Genomic DNA, 16,793 nt, shown 5'->3' on the forward strand with positions numbered 1-16,793 from the left:
TGTAAGCCTGGAAATCTGCTTCCTCTTTGTTACAATAAACCCCAGCGCTTGTGGGGCTAATAAAAGATTTCTTTTCACTCCCCCAGCGAAACAATAGCGAAATCACCAAACAAAACCCGGCTCTGGCAGTTTTTAATAGTTTGGGCTTTCAAGAGGCGTTCAGAAAAGCCCGTCCAGAAGCGACGGGCCACTTCTGGCGTGGTGTGCGTTAGCATGCATCTATGTGTACACGAGCGAGCGAGTGTAATGAACTAATCAGGTACATTAGTTTTTACAGAATGTAATCTATAGTGTTTGGGAGTTGTTTGTCTCAATAGGGGCCCCAGTAATCAAAAGTAATGAAGCTATTACGCGTTGGGAGCCGGGAGAGGGCCGGCGTGGCATTAAGAGTGGGCCACATAAAAGGTTTATTAAAGGAAATTAAGGTCCATCAATGCCACACCTGCTCCCCCTATTATAAATGTATGACAGGTCAGTGGCTTCAATCACAACAGCCAAGCCGAGAGAAGGGGAGATAGGAGTCATGTTTCCCATTATAAGCGAAGTAACAGCCCAGCCAGTGACTCACCGAGCTCACCAGACCCTCCGACCGCTATAGAGCGCCATCAGCCCAGAATAATTACATTTAATAGGTTTTATTTGGGATCAGCAAGGCACTGCTGGCAGAGAGAAACTGAGAGAGAGCGAGAGAGAGAGAGAGAGAGAGGGAGAGAGAGGAAGAGTGAGTAGGTGCTGCAGTATTAACAACTCTTTTTGTCTAAACACACACACACACACACACTACTACTACTTTTGTTTGTCGCTGGTTTTTGCATTATTATATTTGTGCTCGCCCCCTGTCTTACCCTCTTAAAAGTGAAGGCCTGTCTGGTTGTTGTAACTGCGCTGGCAGTTTGTTTCTGTAGTTTCAAAATCAATTAAATCAAGCCAAAATATTGAAGCAGGCCACACAATGCAAGTAATGGAGCTGATCTGCTGCGTGAAATTTCCACTTTTTATTTGTCGTAAAGTTCACTGACCTTTTCGCGCTGACGCTTCATCGCATTCGCCAGGAGTTGTGGAATTGATTGGATTAGGTTTTTACTACTGTTATTTACTGTAATCCTGTGGTTTGAAACTTTCTTTTGTAAGATTTGTGTTTGTGAAATAGCAAAGCGAATCAGATGCGTGCAGTGCGATAAACTCTTTGCATGACACTAATCTGGCTTACTTGTTAATAACCTAAACTGACTGGAACTTAACCATCACTCTGATGATGAGATCCTGTTGAGATGAGTTATTAAACTGGATTATAAATCTCTGAAATTGAAAAGTGCTATTTGTTATTAACTATTTTTTCCCCCCTTTCTCTTTCCAGATGGAGTCTGACAGTGAAGAGAATCGCAGTGAAACATGTGATGGTAAGAGCTCTAACAAAACACACAAATGTATCAAATAAAATTTGAATAAAATAATTTGTATAAAATATATACTAAATCTGTTATATAATATAATATATGTTTTTATTATGTAGTATTATATCTCAAATCTAGTTTAATGTTTTTTTAATCTAAATCAATCAATCAGTCAATCAGTCAATCAATCAATCAATCAATCAATCAATCAATCAATCAATCTTTTATTACAGACTCAAGGTCCAAATTAAAAAAAAACAAGACGATAGGACATCATAAACAACCCACAGCATCTACCACACACAATAGAAAGTTACAAAATGCAACAATACCAATGTCTCCACAGTTTTGACTGATACCGTATAATACTAACCCTTATATTTGATAGACACATAGTTAAAAGCTGTTGAAAACCAGCACTGATAGGACTAAACACTACAAGATCATCTGCATACATAATATGATTCACTAGAATATTCCCAACCATACACCCAGTTTTACAAGCACCCAAACATTCAGATAGATCATCCATGTAAAGATTAAACAAAATTGGGGACAAAATCCCTCCTTGTCTCAAGCCAAATTTAACCCCAAAAGGGGCAGAGACTTTATTGCTTCATTTGACGTGCATCATCTGGTGGGCAGACCAATAAACCAGGATTCTCAAAATATATTCTGGCACGCCTCTTAGTCTCATTTTAAAAATAACTTTGCATGGTTAACCTGATCAAAAGCTTTAGATGCATCGATGAAGCACATAAAGACTGATTAGTTTTTATCTCTATACTTGTTTACTATTTCTTTTAATGCATAGATGCAAAGATCAGTACCATGTTTAGCCTTAAATCCAAACTGCTTGTTTTTCAGAATTAATAAACACTTTTAACCTATCCAGCCAGATTTTTTCCAACACTTTAGACAGGATACTAGCTAAAGCTATAGGTCTATAATTATTCAAGTTGCCTACCATTCCAGCTTTGTTCTTAATAACTGGCACTAACAGAACAGACAACAAGCAATATCTATTGAAGTAAACAATATTTTTATTAGGACTAAATCAATCTCACTATATTAGGCAAATACATTTTAATTCATTATAGTTTAAAGTTCAAATCAAATAGCTATCCGTTGTTTATACTTGTTTTTTTTGTTGCATTTTACTTAGTATAATTATCAAAAGATCAACTGATAATTATTTATATTGTTTATTTAAATATTTCAAAATTGAATATTTAACATTGTATGCTGTACATATAATTACGAGTACTCAATTATTTATATTCAAATAGTTAGAAATGTTAACTTTTATTTATTTCCATATATGTATATATATATATATATATATATATATATATATATATTATTAACATTAACTACTGATCATAACATACATGTTAATGTTGTAATAAGTTTTATATAATTTTAAAGATGTATATTTATTTATTATAATAAATTTACAAAATATCGTATATATTATTTATTTTATTAGACTTTATTAATTCTACTTATGTGTAGTTTTATACCTAAGCATTGTACACGTGTATATATAATTATGCATACTCAATAGTCTTTATTCAAATAGTTAGAAATGTCACCTTTTATTTACATATTTTTATATTCCTATTTTAATCAACATTAACTACTGATCTGTTTAGCATTATGAAGTTTAATGACGTAAAAAGTCTTTCATATCATTGTAAAGTTTTATAACCCATTACCTCTGCAACATAATATTTATTTAAAGCACTTGTTATGAAACATAATCTCATACCACTCTTTAGCGTGCATTATTGGTTTGTATAAACATGCAGGGATGCATTATATTTGCCCTGTACAAAGTTCACATAAACAAGGTGAACACATTTCCCATAATGCCTCAGCGACGGTCTTCTGACAGGCTGGTTTCCTCATGTGTGCGCACGCACCCTTATCCTACGCACATTTGATCTGAAGTGTTAGTTTAACGGTCTCACATCAGATCTGTCAATTTTAATATCAATCCTTTAGCTGTAGAGAGGTGTGGTTGCCACGGCGATGCATTATGCAGAGACAGTGACTTCATTATGTGGCAATATTCTTTCAAACGAGTTAAGGAGGGCGACGTGAATGGAAAGAGCGGCTAAAGCATGACAGGGGACATCATTATTCAAGTGTTTAGAGCCGCGTACTGTACCTCTCATGAGCGCCTGGCCCTTTAATGTGCCGGTAAAAATTCATGATGGTGTTTTATTGAGTCTTCACCATGGGATTGAGGTGAAGCTGTGAATGAGACATTCTCTCCCACTGACACACATTCCTTCTCTGTCTGTCTGTCTGTACATCTCGTGAGACTAGGTTCACAGCGAGGCTTTGAATATATCATGTTGTCAGAGCCGCGATTGTTAAACACTGTTTAGTAAAGTGAACCAGCTTTATCACCATGCAAATCCAGATACGTGTATTGTTTTACATTGTGTAATTGGTTGCAAATTTTGCCCCAAGTGGAAGTATTGCACATCTTAAACATGCTTTATGAAATGTAAAACAATGCATTCCTGTCAGAGAGTGTTCATTTTACCTTACCTTTTATTTAGTCTGCAAGATTATGAAAATGTACAGAGCCACTGAAGGAACATGGTGATGGGAGGAAAGATTGTATTTCAATGCTCTTGCTTTCTCTTGCAAATATGTTGCATTCCCCTTAAGGATCTTTGCATTTGCTTGCAAAACTTTTCAGGAAACTTTTGTTTCTTCTGTGAGAGAATGCAAAGTTTTTGGGGGAAATGCAGAAATTTTGTAAGAATGCAATATTTTTTTGCAGTTTTTCAAGATTTTTGTTTTTCAAGATTTTTCTTTTGTAAGAGAGAACACAAACGCATAGAAATTTTTTTGTTGATGTTTTTTTTTGGGGGGGGGGCTAAAATTGAGATAGAAATGCGAATATTTCATAAATAGAAATGTTTTGTGAAAGATTGGCAAACGATTTTTTGAGAAAATGCAAAAGCTTTGTGAGAGAATACAGCAAAGTTTCGTGGGGAATGCAAAATTTGGCTAGAAAACACATTTTTGTGAGAGTGCAAATGTTTTGCGAAAGATCACAAATATTTTACGAACTAATGCAAAGTTTCTTAAGGAATGCAAGAAATTTGGCAAGAAATTGTCTATTTTTTGTGAAATATTACATATGTTTTTTAATAGATAATACAAAGTTTATTGGGGAATGCAAAATTTGGCTAGAAAACGATCGCACATGTTTTACGAGATAATTAAAATGTTTTTGCGAAAGGTCGCAAATGTTTTGAGAGAGAATACCAATGGTTTTAGAAAGATTGCAAATGTTTTACGAAAGAATACAAATGTTTTGTGAGGGAATTAAAAATTTCAAGGGGAATTAAAAATTTGGCTAGAAAACAAATGTTTTGTGAGAACGCATAGATATTTTGCAAAAGATCGCAAATGTTTTTCAAGAGAATGCAACTTTTTTGGGGGAAATTTTTATGAACGCAAAATTTGGCTAAAAAACGCAAATAAAAACATGTCCTTTCATGAGAGAACACAGATATTTTGCGAAAGAACGTAAAGTTTGTTGGGGAACGTAAAGATTTGGCTGATGTTGGCGGAATGCAATAGCTGTGTGAGAGAATGCAAATGATTTGAGAGAGAATGCGAAAGTTTTCGGAGCAAATGCAAAGTCAATCCATCTCATGTTTTTCCCCATGTCCATGCAAAATTTTAACTAAAAAAGTGCATCATGTTGCAACATTTAAATTACATGGTTTTATTCAAGTCAAACATATACAAATTATATAGTGAACAATTATAAAAAATACATTTTATAAGACTGAATCGTTGATTGTTTGATAGTCAGCACTACTTCCTCAAAGAGGCATTACCCAAAATGCTTGACCTTAAAGGGACGATTCACTCAAAAGTGAAGATTTTGTCATAATTTTCTTGCCTTTGTGTTGTTCCAAACCTGCATGACTGCATGCATCTCTCATCTGTGTGATTTATTGAGTTTGCTGGGCTGTTGTTTACCCATCAGCACTACTTGAAATCTTAGCTAAATCGGGTCAGCTGATACTAGACAAGGCCAGATCCTCTCATGCGGTTTAAAAACCTGAAGCCTTATTTGCATCTCTGTTTTGTTTGGATTTGCATCTTTTTTGCTAATATCAATAGCTATACTTACATGCAGAGCACATAAGGAGGTTTATTTATGGTGTTTTTTATGCCACACGAGCTGTATCCTCAACATAAGCGTCTATCACCGAGTCAGCAGGAGCCTTCGTCATTGTGTCCGTCTAAGTGTGACATTTAAGCGAGAGGTGTGTGAAGGATCACAGGCAGGTGCTGGAGGGGCCGGTCTCGCTGGTGGAAATGTAAACACATGTGTTTACTCTTTCTCTCTCTATTTCTGTTTGCAGTTCTGCCTGACTGCATCGTTGAGGCGCCCAGGTAAGCCAGAGTTCACTACCTGCTTCCGAGTGTCAGTTTATGGCTTTTCTGATGCTTTTTACAGCATACGTGCAGCTGTCAAAAGTTACACGTAAGACTTATTTTAAGTCACACTTAAAATAAATGAATTGCATTGGATACAAACTATTAAAGTTGTGTTTGCACACAAATCAAGAGCTTTTCTCTTGCTCAATGACTTTAATTCTGATGATTTTTAGTGGTCGAAAGAAGTGAATTAGTTTAGAACATTAACTGTGAACATCTGGCAACAGATTTTAAATCACATGTGAGCTATTTTTGCTTGAAAAGTGAAATTGTGTATCTTTATTTAAAATTTAAAAGTTAAAGTTGCTTGATTTAGTGTTTTATACTTTAGGATTTTGATATAATATATGTACATTATATATAAATTTACACTTAAAGCTTTTGGATCTGTAAGATTTTTAATGCTTTTGAGTCTATTTTAATTTGTTTAAAAATCTACAGTGAAATCGGTAATATTTAAAAATATTATAACATTTTAAAATAACTTTTCCTGAAATGTAATTTATTCCTGTGATCAAAGCTGAATTTTAGCTTCATTACTCCAGTCTTCAGTGTCACATGATCCTTCAGAAATCATTCTAATATGATGATTTGCTATTATACATGCTAATATTCAATTGTGCTGTTTAATATTTTTTGTGTAAAGAAGATTTTATTTTGTTTTCATTTTATTAACATTTTATTTTCAGAATTATTTGATAAATAGAAAGTTCCAAAGAACAGCACATATTTGAAATATATATATATATATATATATATATATATATATATATATATATATATATATATATATATATATATATATATATATATATATATATATATATATATTTGTCACTTTGGATGAATAAATAATTTAAAGAATAATACAAAATCATATAAAAAAAAGACACTGATCCTAAACCTTTGAACTGTATATGATATTATTTTATTTCATTTTTGTTTATATTTATTTATTTTTTATTTAATATTTTATGTCTATGTTTTTATACAGTAAGTGTGACTTAAGTGTCCAAATACTATTTGGGGTCACTGTTAATTTTTTGGAATGCATCTTATCTTTATCTTAATGCAGTGCAATTTTTTGTGCATTTCTTTGTGCATTTTGTGTCAAACTCTACACTAACCTTTTTTATGTTATTGGCCTACAGCAAACATTTTATTCTCTGTATCATTGCTTATTATGCAGCGAGATCGCTGATAATAGCAACAGATTTCTCATTGACAATAATGAGCCAGTTCATGCTTGAGTGTTTTGGACTCTGTATTCACACATAAGTTCACACATGAAGATCCGTGATGCTGATTTTCTTAGTCACATCTTGCAGGGAATTTCAGATGCTGCCCTGATGAGTTTGGTTACAAACTCGCTGCCCCAAAGAGCACAAAATGCATTTTACTCCTGTGACTTTTTTAATTTATTTGTATTTTTTGTGAAACAGGATGTTCAGTGAGACAAAATGCAGGAACAGACTTGATTTGATCCATTGGGAATTGATTGGATGATGAAAAGTGGTTTCTTATAAGTGGTTGGAGGGGAGGGGTTGAAAAATAAGAAGCCCAAAATGGAAAGTCAGTTCAGAGGTTGAATTATTAGTGATTACACTTTTGTATTTGGAATAATGTGTCCCAACTAATCATTTACAGTAAGACCAGAAATGTGAATTAAGAAACACCAGTGTTAATCCCATTCAAATTTGTTCACACTGCCATTCAAAAGTTTGGGGTCTGAAAAAAGTCTATTTTCATTTATTAAAAATAATAATAATAATAAAGTAAAAACAGTAATCTTTTTAAAATATTATTATAAATTAAAAAGATGGTTTTCTAATTGGATATGTAATTTATGATTCAATGGCAATGTTTAAGTTTCAGCATTATTACTCCAGTCTTCAGAGTCGCATGATCCTTCAGAAATAATTTTTTATGTATTCTTTGCTGCTCAGGAAGCATTTTTTATTATTATTAATGTTGAAAACCAGTTGTGCCACTTAATATTTTTGTAAAAATTATTAGAATTTCTCAGAAAGTTCAAAAGAACAGCACCTATTTGAAATAGAATTTTGTAACATTTTAAGTTTTTACTGTCACTTTCAATCAGTTTAAAGCATAAAAATACTTAAATAATAATAATACAAATAATAATAAAAATTTGAACTTTTTAACTGTAGTCAGGTAAATGCATCTTTTGGCACATTTTATGAATGTCCAACATAATTATTTACTCTTTAAAGCATCATATAGCTACTCTAAGAACCATATAACAAGAGTTTTCTTTGCTGAAAGCATCAAGTCAATAGTGTCAAAATCCTCAAGACTTTCAAGTGTCTAAACAAAGCTTTGACCTCGGAAAGAAGCACACCTCTTGGGTCAGATTTACCCGATCTTTGTGCCTCAACCAATCACATACTCAGTTGATTTGTGACACTACGCTTCCATTTAATGACCCCCGTGATCTGCTTTCAGCTTGCATCTCGGAGCGGGTAAAAAGCGAGTGGCCGCAGAAGGTGCCCGTGGGGCGCCGGTCAACAAGAGGAAATCGCTCCTGATGAAGCCCCGCCACTACAGTCCCAGTCCCTGTCCCAGCCCCAACGAGGAAGACCTGGCAAGCACTCAAGACAAAGACGCGCCCAGGAACACTGACACTCCAGCAGGTAGACAGATGTCCTGTTGTTTTGTCTGTTTTGATGAACAATTGACGCTGAATTTTAAACTACCATCTGTTGCATTCATATATTTGTTTCCCTCCTCCTTCTCCTCCTTCGTCTCCTCTCCCCCCTCCCTCCGTCTCTTCGTCCATCCCGGGGAAGTTCATCACAGTCGATTCCCGTTCTTTTTTTCATGCATCCGGTGTCCAGATTAAGGCGATTTCCTGCGTGCGGCTTCTTTGAAACCCGGATTAAAAACTGGCGGCGGCGGCGGGTTGATTATGCAGCCTTGAAAAGTGCTTTTTTATAAGCAACTGTGGTTGCTTGCATAATTATGCAAATAGGGTAACTGAGAATAGAATGCACCAAATTATATTGTGCCTCGTTGACAAAAGAGAGTGATCATACACTCCAACAACAAAACATTTTTGGCAACGAAGGCATGGAAACATTAAAGTCGATATTACATTTTAAAGCAGTCTCCTTTCTAGAAACAAAATGCTGCCATCTCCTAATGAATCAAATTATGAGCATGTTGGCAACAATACCCATGCTTTACATGTGTACCTCCACACCCCTATAATCTGCACTTATTTGGTATATTTTTAACGATGTAACCAAGCAACAAACGTAATTGTCCCTTTCGAAAGCTTTTGTTAGACCATCGAACACAGCCCAAATATACATAATTAGGCATAATGTGTGCGGCTCATTATTGGACACATGTGGGTTGTTAAATGGACAACAAAATAGCTCAATAAATTGAACAGCATCATTGGAAATGGAATTTATTTGTTTCTCTGATTTCATATTACCCACAATAATCATAACCTTTTCCCCCCCCTCCTCCTTCAAATTTGTAGTATTATTTTGTGAAGTTGCAGTAGAAATAAAAAAATCTCATTTGTCATATTTCCCTGCTGTCCTGCAACATGTTTGCTTTGCGTTTTGCCAAAGTGCACTACTGAAGAAGTGCTGGTGGAAAAGAAAAAATTCAAAGACATAATGTGCGGGGTGTGACTGGGAGTGGATGGCGACTGGGACTGTAGCGAAATTAATGGATCTGTAGGGGGATGAGAGGGATATGTGAATTTCATGAGGGAAAAAAGGGAAATGGAAAGGCAGGGGAGAAATTAAAGGGGTGTAAGGCTTCCATTTGGTGCTTGTGTGTGTGTGTGTGTGTGTGTGTGTGTGTGTGTGTGTGTGTGTGTGTGTGTGTGTGTGTGACTCCAGCCAAGCTTCTGGTCTCCATACACACAATGGTAATGGTTATTCTGGAGTATAAACCATTCACCTGTTCCAAAATACAAACCACTCTCTGCATCCAAGCATTTTTCGCCCTTGTTCGCTCCAGTCTTTTTTTTTTTCTTTTTTTTTTTTGGTCAGGGCTGTATCTCCATCTGGATGGCAGAGAACTCCTAATCATCTGCTCTGTTAATTGTGTCTTAGCATAACTGGCGAACTTTTCATCTGCGCTGGACCGCTTTGGGTTTTCACACCTCAAACTGCTGACAAAGGCGACAAAATCAGGAAAATCGGACGATTTTAAGTGCATTCGCTGTGGAGTCTATTTGGTTTGGGCTCCCAGATGCTTCATGTTTTCCTGCTTGTTTTTGCATTGTTGGTGAGCTACTGATTCTTGTGATCGGAAATTAAAAAATATTAAAGTTAAATCTGTTTATGTTTTGGTGAAAGCTCCTACTTCTTCCATTTTTTTCCTTTCCTATAGCTCTGTATGGGTCAACACCATCAGATACAAACATAATAAGTACTGTCATTTTGTATATTTATAATAAATGGAGTATTCAACTATGATTAAGAGTAAATTGAGATTACAGGATGGTTTCTAACAGATTTTCAGCTCCATATTTTGAAATATCAGCAGAATCTCATGGAAAATCTGAGGTTGTTGACAAAATAATCACATTTATTCAGATGCTTTGTAGTCATTTTGTTTTGGAGTTCTGGAGTTCCTATAATAGCACATGTAAAAATAAACCATTCAGGATGAAGACTTACCTGATTCCATTAATATTAACAATTTGAAAACTGTGTGGTCAATAAGTTGTATTTTAAGATGTATAAAATACACAGCAAAATAAATAAATTCTTGCTTTTTGTCTTGTTTTACAGTAGAATATTTACTTACGAAGGAAAATTTGTTAGCTCTTGTTTTCTGAAAAAGTATTTATTTATTTATTTGCCAGTTTTTTTCTGTTTTAAGCATAAACTCTTAATTTTGAAACTTTGATGCTTCTCAAGTAAATGTATCTTGATTAATGAATGTTAAAAATGTATGTATGTGTCTTTTTTTTTAACTCTACATATTTACATATTTACTGAGAGTGGTTTGGTGAGTGAAAATATAACTCGGATGAAATGGCTCATTTGTGTAAAGAACATTCTAGTGGTCCGTTCTGATTAATATCAATGTTGACTTAAAAGTGTGGGACACGTTTCATCTCATCAAGAATCAGTGCTGAAACATTCGACACGCATACAACTGGATGCAATTCCAAAAATAAAAAGGGACGAGATTATCCACCCTTTCCTCAAGCAGCATGCATAAAAACTATAATTATCTGCACAAACAGAATCAAAATTTAGGTTGTGCGTTAGCATTATGCCTTCGCATTCGTACAGCGCCAAAGTAGACCTCTGCGACATTATGCCGGAGTTTGGCATGGTATGAACGCATCGGCAAGCAAACTCTAACCCCTCAAAGCCTGGTTTCCATTTTTGGCAAGAGACGGGTGAGATTGTAAATGCCACTGAGCTCTCTATCCCCCATTTAGGGATGTTTCGGGGGGATTAAAAGCAGGACTACTTTATATGCTCTTTAAGACTAGCAACTGTTTGTTAAGGCAGTATGATCCCATTAGAAGCCCCTGAAACCGCTTGTGGCGGCAGCCAAAATGCTCTAATATCTAATCAACTCAGTGGTTGCATATGGTTTGGAGGGTGGCATAAGGCTCTCTAAGAGGATAGATGTATCTCGTGCTTACACTGTATTTTGAACTTTAAACCCTGGTGCCCAAAGAGCTTTAACCCCGGCGGGAAAGTGTCAGAGAGATCAGTAGTGGATTGTAAATCAATCCAGCTGATAGTTTCTTTTGTTAATCATTGACTCGATTACTTAATATAATCGGGTCTGTTGCGATTCCAGTAAGTCTTTTAAAGGTGATTTTAAAGGATAAAATGTCTGAGATTGGTCAAAAAAGGAATTATTCACCCTATAAATACCAGTCAAATAAGCTTTATGGATTTATCAAATGTAGTACAGTAGTATAGCAAATCGAGCTTCTTTTTTGATTAGCGTTTAGAGCTTTATATCATGTAGTCTTATATCCTTTGTGGATGTGGAAACATTTTTTTTCAGTACATAAAAAAATGCTGTTATGTAAGTTGAACAGATGGAAGATTAAATTAGAAGGGGAAATGTTTATTTATTTTTTTATTTTTTTATTTATTTATAAATATTTATATATTTTATATATGTTATTTATTTATTTGTTAAGGTCAAGTTATGTATAGATTTCAGTTAGTAATCTGAACTTTGGATGGAAACTAGATGGTGTTTTAGACAAAAATATTTTTATGCACTATCTATCTATCTATCTATCTATCTATCTATCTATCTATCTATCTATCTATCTATCTATCTATCTATCTATCTATCTATCTATCTATCTATCTATCTATCTATCTATCTATCTATCTATCTATCTATCTATCTGTCTGTCTATCTGTCTGTCTGTCTGTCTGTCTGTCTGTCTGTCTGTCTGTCTGTCTGTCTGTCTGTCTGTCTGTCTGTCTGTCTGTCTGTCTGTCTGTCTACTTATTTAAGGTTTGTCATATTTTGTGCTTATCTTCACATTTTTGGTTTATTTGACATCATTTTTTCATTTTCCCTTTTATATAATTGTTTTTTTATTATTTTAATAATTGTATTAATTGTATGTTTCATTTAAATTTGACCAAAAATTCACATTTGAAATGTGATGAATGATTTACGTTTTTGGAGTTTTTTAATATTTAGTGATTCCCTTCACTTCCCTCAAGTTGTCATGTTTGTCACAACTTGTGATTCTGAAGGCTTTGGAAACCATCTGTCAGTATTCTCCCTCTAAACACAATCATGTAATGAGCTCTTGCAGATGATCCATCAATTTAAGCACTGTCTGTTCTTCTGTGTCTCAGATGAGGACCTCAATGGTGGTGATGTTCTGGAAGACACTATCTATCACAACGCAAAGTCTCACCACTTGTTGTCATGGTCAGAAGGAACGAGTGAAGGTTCGCCAGACCTGGCGGCCCAGATATCTGAACACCAGAATGAGCAAGAGGAGGAGGAGGAACACAACCAGGACTTTGAAGACAAAAACCAAGAAAAGATCAGAGCCAGTTATCACCTGTCTCCAGACACAGAGGCAGATGAAGAAGAATGGAGCACTCCTCCATCCCTAACGAAGGTCAACGGGATCCATCACAGCCCCAGTCCACCTGCAGACGATACTCTTCTGAAGAGACTCCGGATTGGACAGCAGCTGCACGAAGACGCTCTTTCCGCTTACATGAACAGAAACAGTACAGGGACCTTTATGGAAGAGTATGGTTCTGCAAGAGAGTTCAGTGACAGTGAGGAGGAGATCCAGACCCTAAGGATGGAGGAGCGAGGAGGTGTTTGGGGTCCAGGTCTGGTGGCCAGACGTCTGGAGCTGGACAGGGCCCGACTGAACCTCAGTCTTCTAGAGCAGGCCATGGTGCTGCAGTCTGAACATAGACAGGTCCTTCACAGTGCCTACAAAGACATGGACCACTTCCTCCTGGAGCAGATGAACCAGGAGCGGAGACAGCAGAGGATGCTGGAGATAGATGCTCGAGCCATGTACCACAGCAGCAAAGGTGAATTTGAATTCTGCAAAAAAATTCTGGTTCATTTACAACTCTTTTAGTACAAAGGGAATGAATATTTGGAATAAAGAAATTCAATTTGCAAATTGCCGAATGATGAAATTATTTCAGTAATAAATACTTTTAAACAATTCTCGCAAAAGATGTGTTTGAATCAACAGTTATTTACTTTAAAGAGGCATAAATAAAGTCTAAAGTCAAATGAAGGCAATCCAATAACAATCCAACAATGCTATACAAAGAAAGAAAATTTGGTAATGTATTTCATTCATTAACTTCATTTAGGTCTCTTTAAATGCATGTTATCATATGATCAACCAATCAGTAACTCACAAATAGTTCTATGTGTTTGATTGACTAAAAAGAACTAGAGTCGTTTGTTTGCGAATCGCAGTACAGTGGTTGGACTGCATGCTTTTGATTCACATAAATGAACAGACTCATTTGTTCAGAAGTTGGACCATTCTGGTCGCACAGTAAGTGTTTGATTCATTGAAATAAACTAGAGTCATTTGTTTGCGAATCGCACTACAGTGGTTGAACTTTATGCATTTGATTCACTGAAAGGACAGGAGTTGGACTACGCTGGGCACGCTTTTTGTGTTTGATTCACTAAAAAGAAATGGCTAATTAGAGTTATTCGTTCAGGAAGTGAACTACACTGGTCGCGCTGTATTCTTCCGATTCGTTAAAAAGAACCTATTCAAAGTTATTTATTCAGCAGTCAGACTTGTTGCGCTTTAAGTGTTTCTGATTTACTTGTAAATAGCTCTTTAAGCCCAAAGTATACTTACTTTTTATACGCATATGCTAGCGTACAGTCGAACGCATAGCCTTTCAAAGTGTACTCCATTTGATGCAAGCGGTAGACACATGTGCTCTTGAAAGCTTCATCCATGTCCAGTGTCTTATCGTTCTCCATAAATTATGACTAATGACGAATATTTATGAACTCTTTTAAACCAAAAGCTGGGCTATCCCTGCCCTCTCGCTTGGCCTGTAAATGCAGCCATCTATTGTTGTTGCAAGCCAGCGTTTCCACCTTGTGGAACAACTGATTACTACAAAACAAATTCAGTGCACTAATGTGACCTGTGCGTACAAAATACGTGTGGTTATAAAAATTGCATAGTGCCCGTACACGTAAAAAGTGAAGTATACATTTGACATTAGAGTGATTCAGTCATTTTTTTCTTATTCGCTAAAAAAAACCTAGCTTATTCGACAGTCAGATGTCACTAGTTGCATCATATATATTTTGGATTCACTAAAAAGAACTGCCTAGGGTTAATTCAGTGGTAGGACTTGTTGTTTTATAGCCTATATTTATTACCAAAAAAATAGTTGCGCTGTATGTTTAGTAGTAGCAGTCTTTTGGTGCCGTATAGTATGGTTTAAGTATATTGCAGGATATTTCCTCCACATTGGCGAAGCAGCGTTTCACTAATTCACTAAGAACCTCAAAAATGTGGGAAAAAATATGTAATTCCTTGTATCTTGTTAAGTAATGTCATTTACACTATTAATGCTAATCATAAATTCATATTCAAAAGAAACTACTCTGTGGTATTGAAAACCCCTTAATTTCTTTAACAACACAATAAGGTTTAATTTGTTAGAAAACTACATTAGTAATGCTAACATGAACTAACAATGAACAGTATTTTTATTCATTAACATTAACAAAGTGTAATAAACACTGCAACAAATGCGTATTTTGATCTCTAAAAATGTCTTTAGAGTTATATGTGTTGGTGTTGTGTTTTATATTACATGCATTTTTGCAATAAGATTGAAATGTTGCAGTGTCAACAACACATACAAAGAAAGAGACAGAGAGTTTCTAGCCCAGAGGGATAGATAAATAAAATCCTCTTAAATGCTAAAATCATTTTGCCAACAAAATATTTAATGGTAAATAACCAACATGTTTTATAGGGCGGAGAATCTTCTGATGACATCTCTGTAACACGAAACGCTGGATTTTTATCGGTATCAGCCAGATATTTCACCATGAGCATAAATTAAGTCATAAATCCTAGTAAAGTATCTCTGATGTGAGCTTTAAGCACTTTGATTCTTGCGATGACTGCTGTTTAATGGGTAATCTCTGAAGATAATCTCTCTATGGATCAGTGCTAAGAAACCAGTGCCCTGAGTAAGACTGCAGCCTTAACTAATGTCACAGATGAATACATACACACCCAACATGCTTTTACAGGATGCGCTTCAGCTTACACAGAGAACCCAGACTGGATGGGATTAACTGTAACTACATGTTCTTCAAGAGCACTGTTTTTACTGTTTGTTTGTGTGTGTGTGTGTGTGTGTGTTATAGATTCCCCTCGGACTGAAAAGAAAGACATCAAATGTCCGACCCCGGGCTGTGATGGGACGGGTCATGTGACAGGCCTCTACCCTCATCACCGGAGTCTATCAGGATGTCCCCACAAAGTCAGAGTGCCCCCAGAGAGTGAGTCTGTTCTCATGTTACGCTTCACTTCCTGAGGACATTAGCCACATTTCCTCCCTTCACAGCAGTACAATACAAACAGAACAAATACAATTAGTGATAACACTGTGATAATTTTCAGTCCATAAATATTCATGTCTTATTAATGATCAAGGTTTAGTTGAACAGATACTGAGGGACAAAAGATTGTATGGTGATTGCTTAACTAACCAGGCTCTTATTATGTTCAGAATGTTTCTGCATAGAGACATAACATGAAGTGTATCAGTTTAAATGTATACTATAAAAATATTGAATAGTTATTTTTTTCTGTGATAGAAAAAAAAAGATTCTTCCCTTTTATAGAACATTTTTAAATATATATTCTAGTTTTAAAGGATGTATTATGTAAGCTTTAACTTATTTTTTAAGTTCTATTTTTATTAAATTTCTTTTGATGAAGTGCTACATTTGCCAAAAAAAAAAAAATATATATATTTTTTAATATTAACATAAACATAAAATATTTCAGTATTTCTCCAAATTACACAGAATTTGAGCCAAACTCTATATTTCCATGCAACAATACATTTATAAAAGAAGTTAAAAATTCAGGACAATTTTGCTTTACACCTTACTTAAAATACATCAAATTTATTTAGTATTATTAAATATAAAAAAAATTTACACAAATATTTTAAAGAAAATAATAAGCAATTAGATTATGATGTCATTAATTTAGACATTTTTTACATTATGATATGAAATTATCTTTATTACCAAACTGGTCAATGGTCACATTTTTTAATATCAAAATTTGTCACAATTTGAGGATTTTAATTCTAAAGCAATTCATCTCTTTTTATATTTTGTAAGTTCAAAGCTAATTGCTAGATGTTCCTC

General features: G+C 35.0%; 1 protein-coding gene across 5 annotated transcripts in view; it reads left to right on the forward strand.

The window, feature by feature from the left end:
• Positions 1-16,793, forward strand: part of st18 (ST18 C2H2C-type zinc finger transcription factor) — a 49,581-nt gene that overhangs the window by 14,349 nt on the left and 18,439 nt on the right. For 4 of the 5 annotated variants that reach the window (XM_059525051.1, XM_059525053.1, XM_059525050.1 and 1 more), the window contains 5 exons: positions 1,358-1,400; positions 5,801-5,831; positions 8,343-8,530; positions 12,725-13,429; positions 15,777-15,911. In XM_059525051.1, coding sequence (XP_059381034.1) covers positions 1,358-1,400; positions 5,801-5,831; positions 8,343-8,530; positions 12,725-13,429; positions 15,777-15,911 — 1,102 coding nt within the window. Of the gene's footprint in view, positions 1-1,357; positions 1,401-5,800; positions 5,832-8,342; positions 8,531-12,724; positions 13,430-15,776; positions 15,912-16,793 lie in introns of those variants that run through there. The other variant, XM_059525054.1, reaches the window with a different exon arrangement.

The sequence above is a fragment of the Carassius carassius genome, chromosome 35, assembly GCF_963082965.1.
Source record: "Carassius carassius chromosome 35, fCarCar2.1, whole genome shotgun sequence".
Classification (NCBI taxonomy): Eukaryota; Metazoa; Chordata; class Actinopteri; order Cypriniformes; family Cyprinidae; genus Carassius; species Carassius carassius.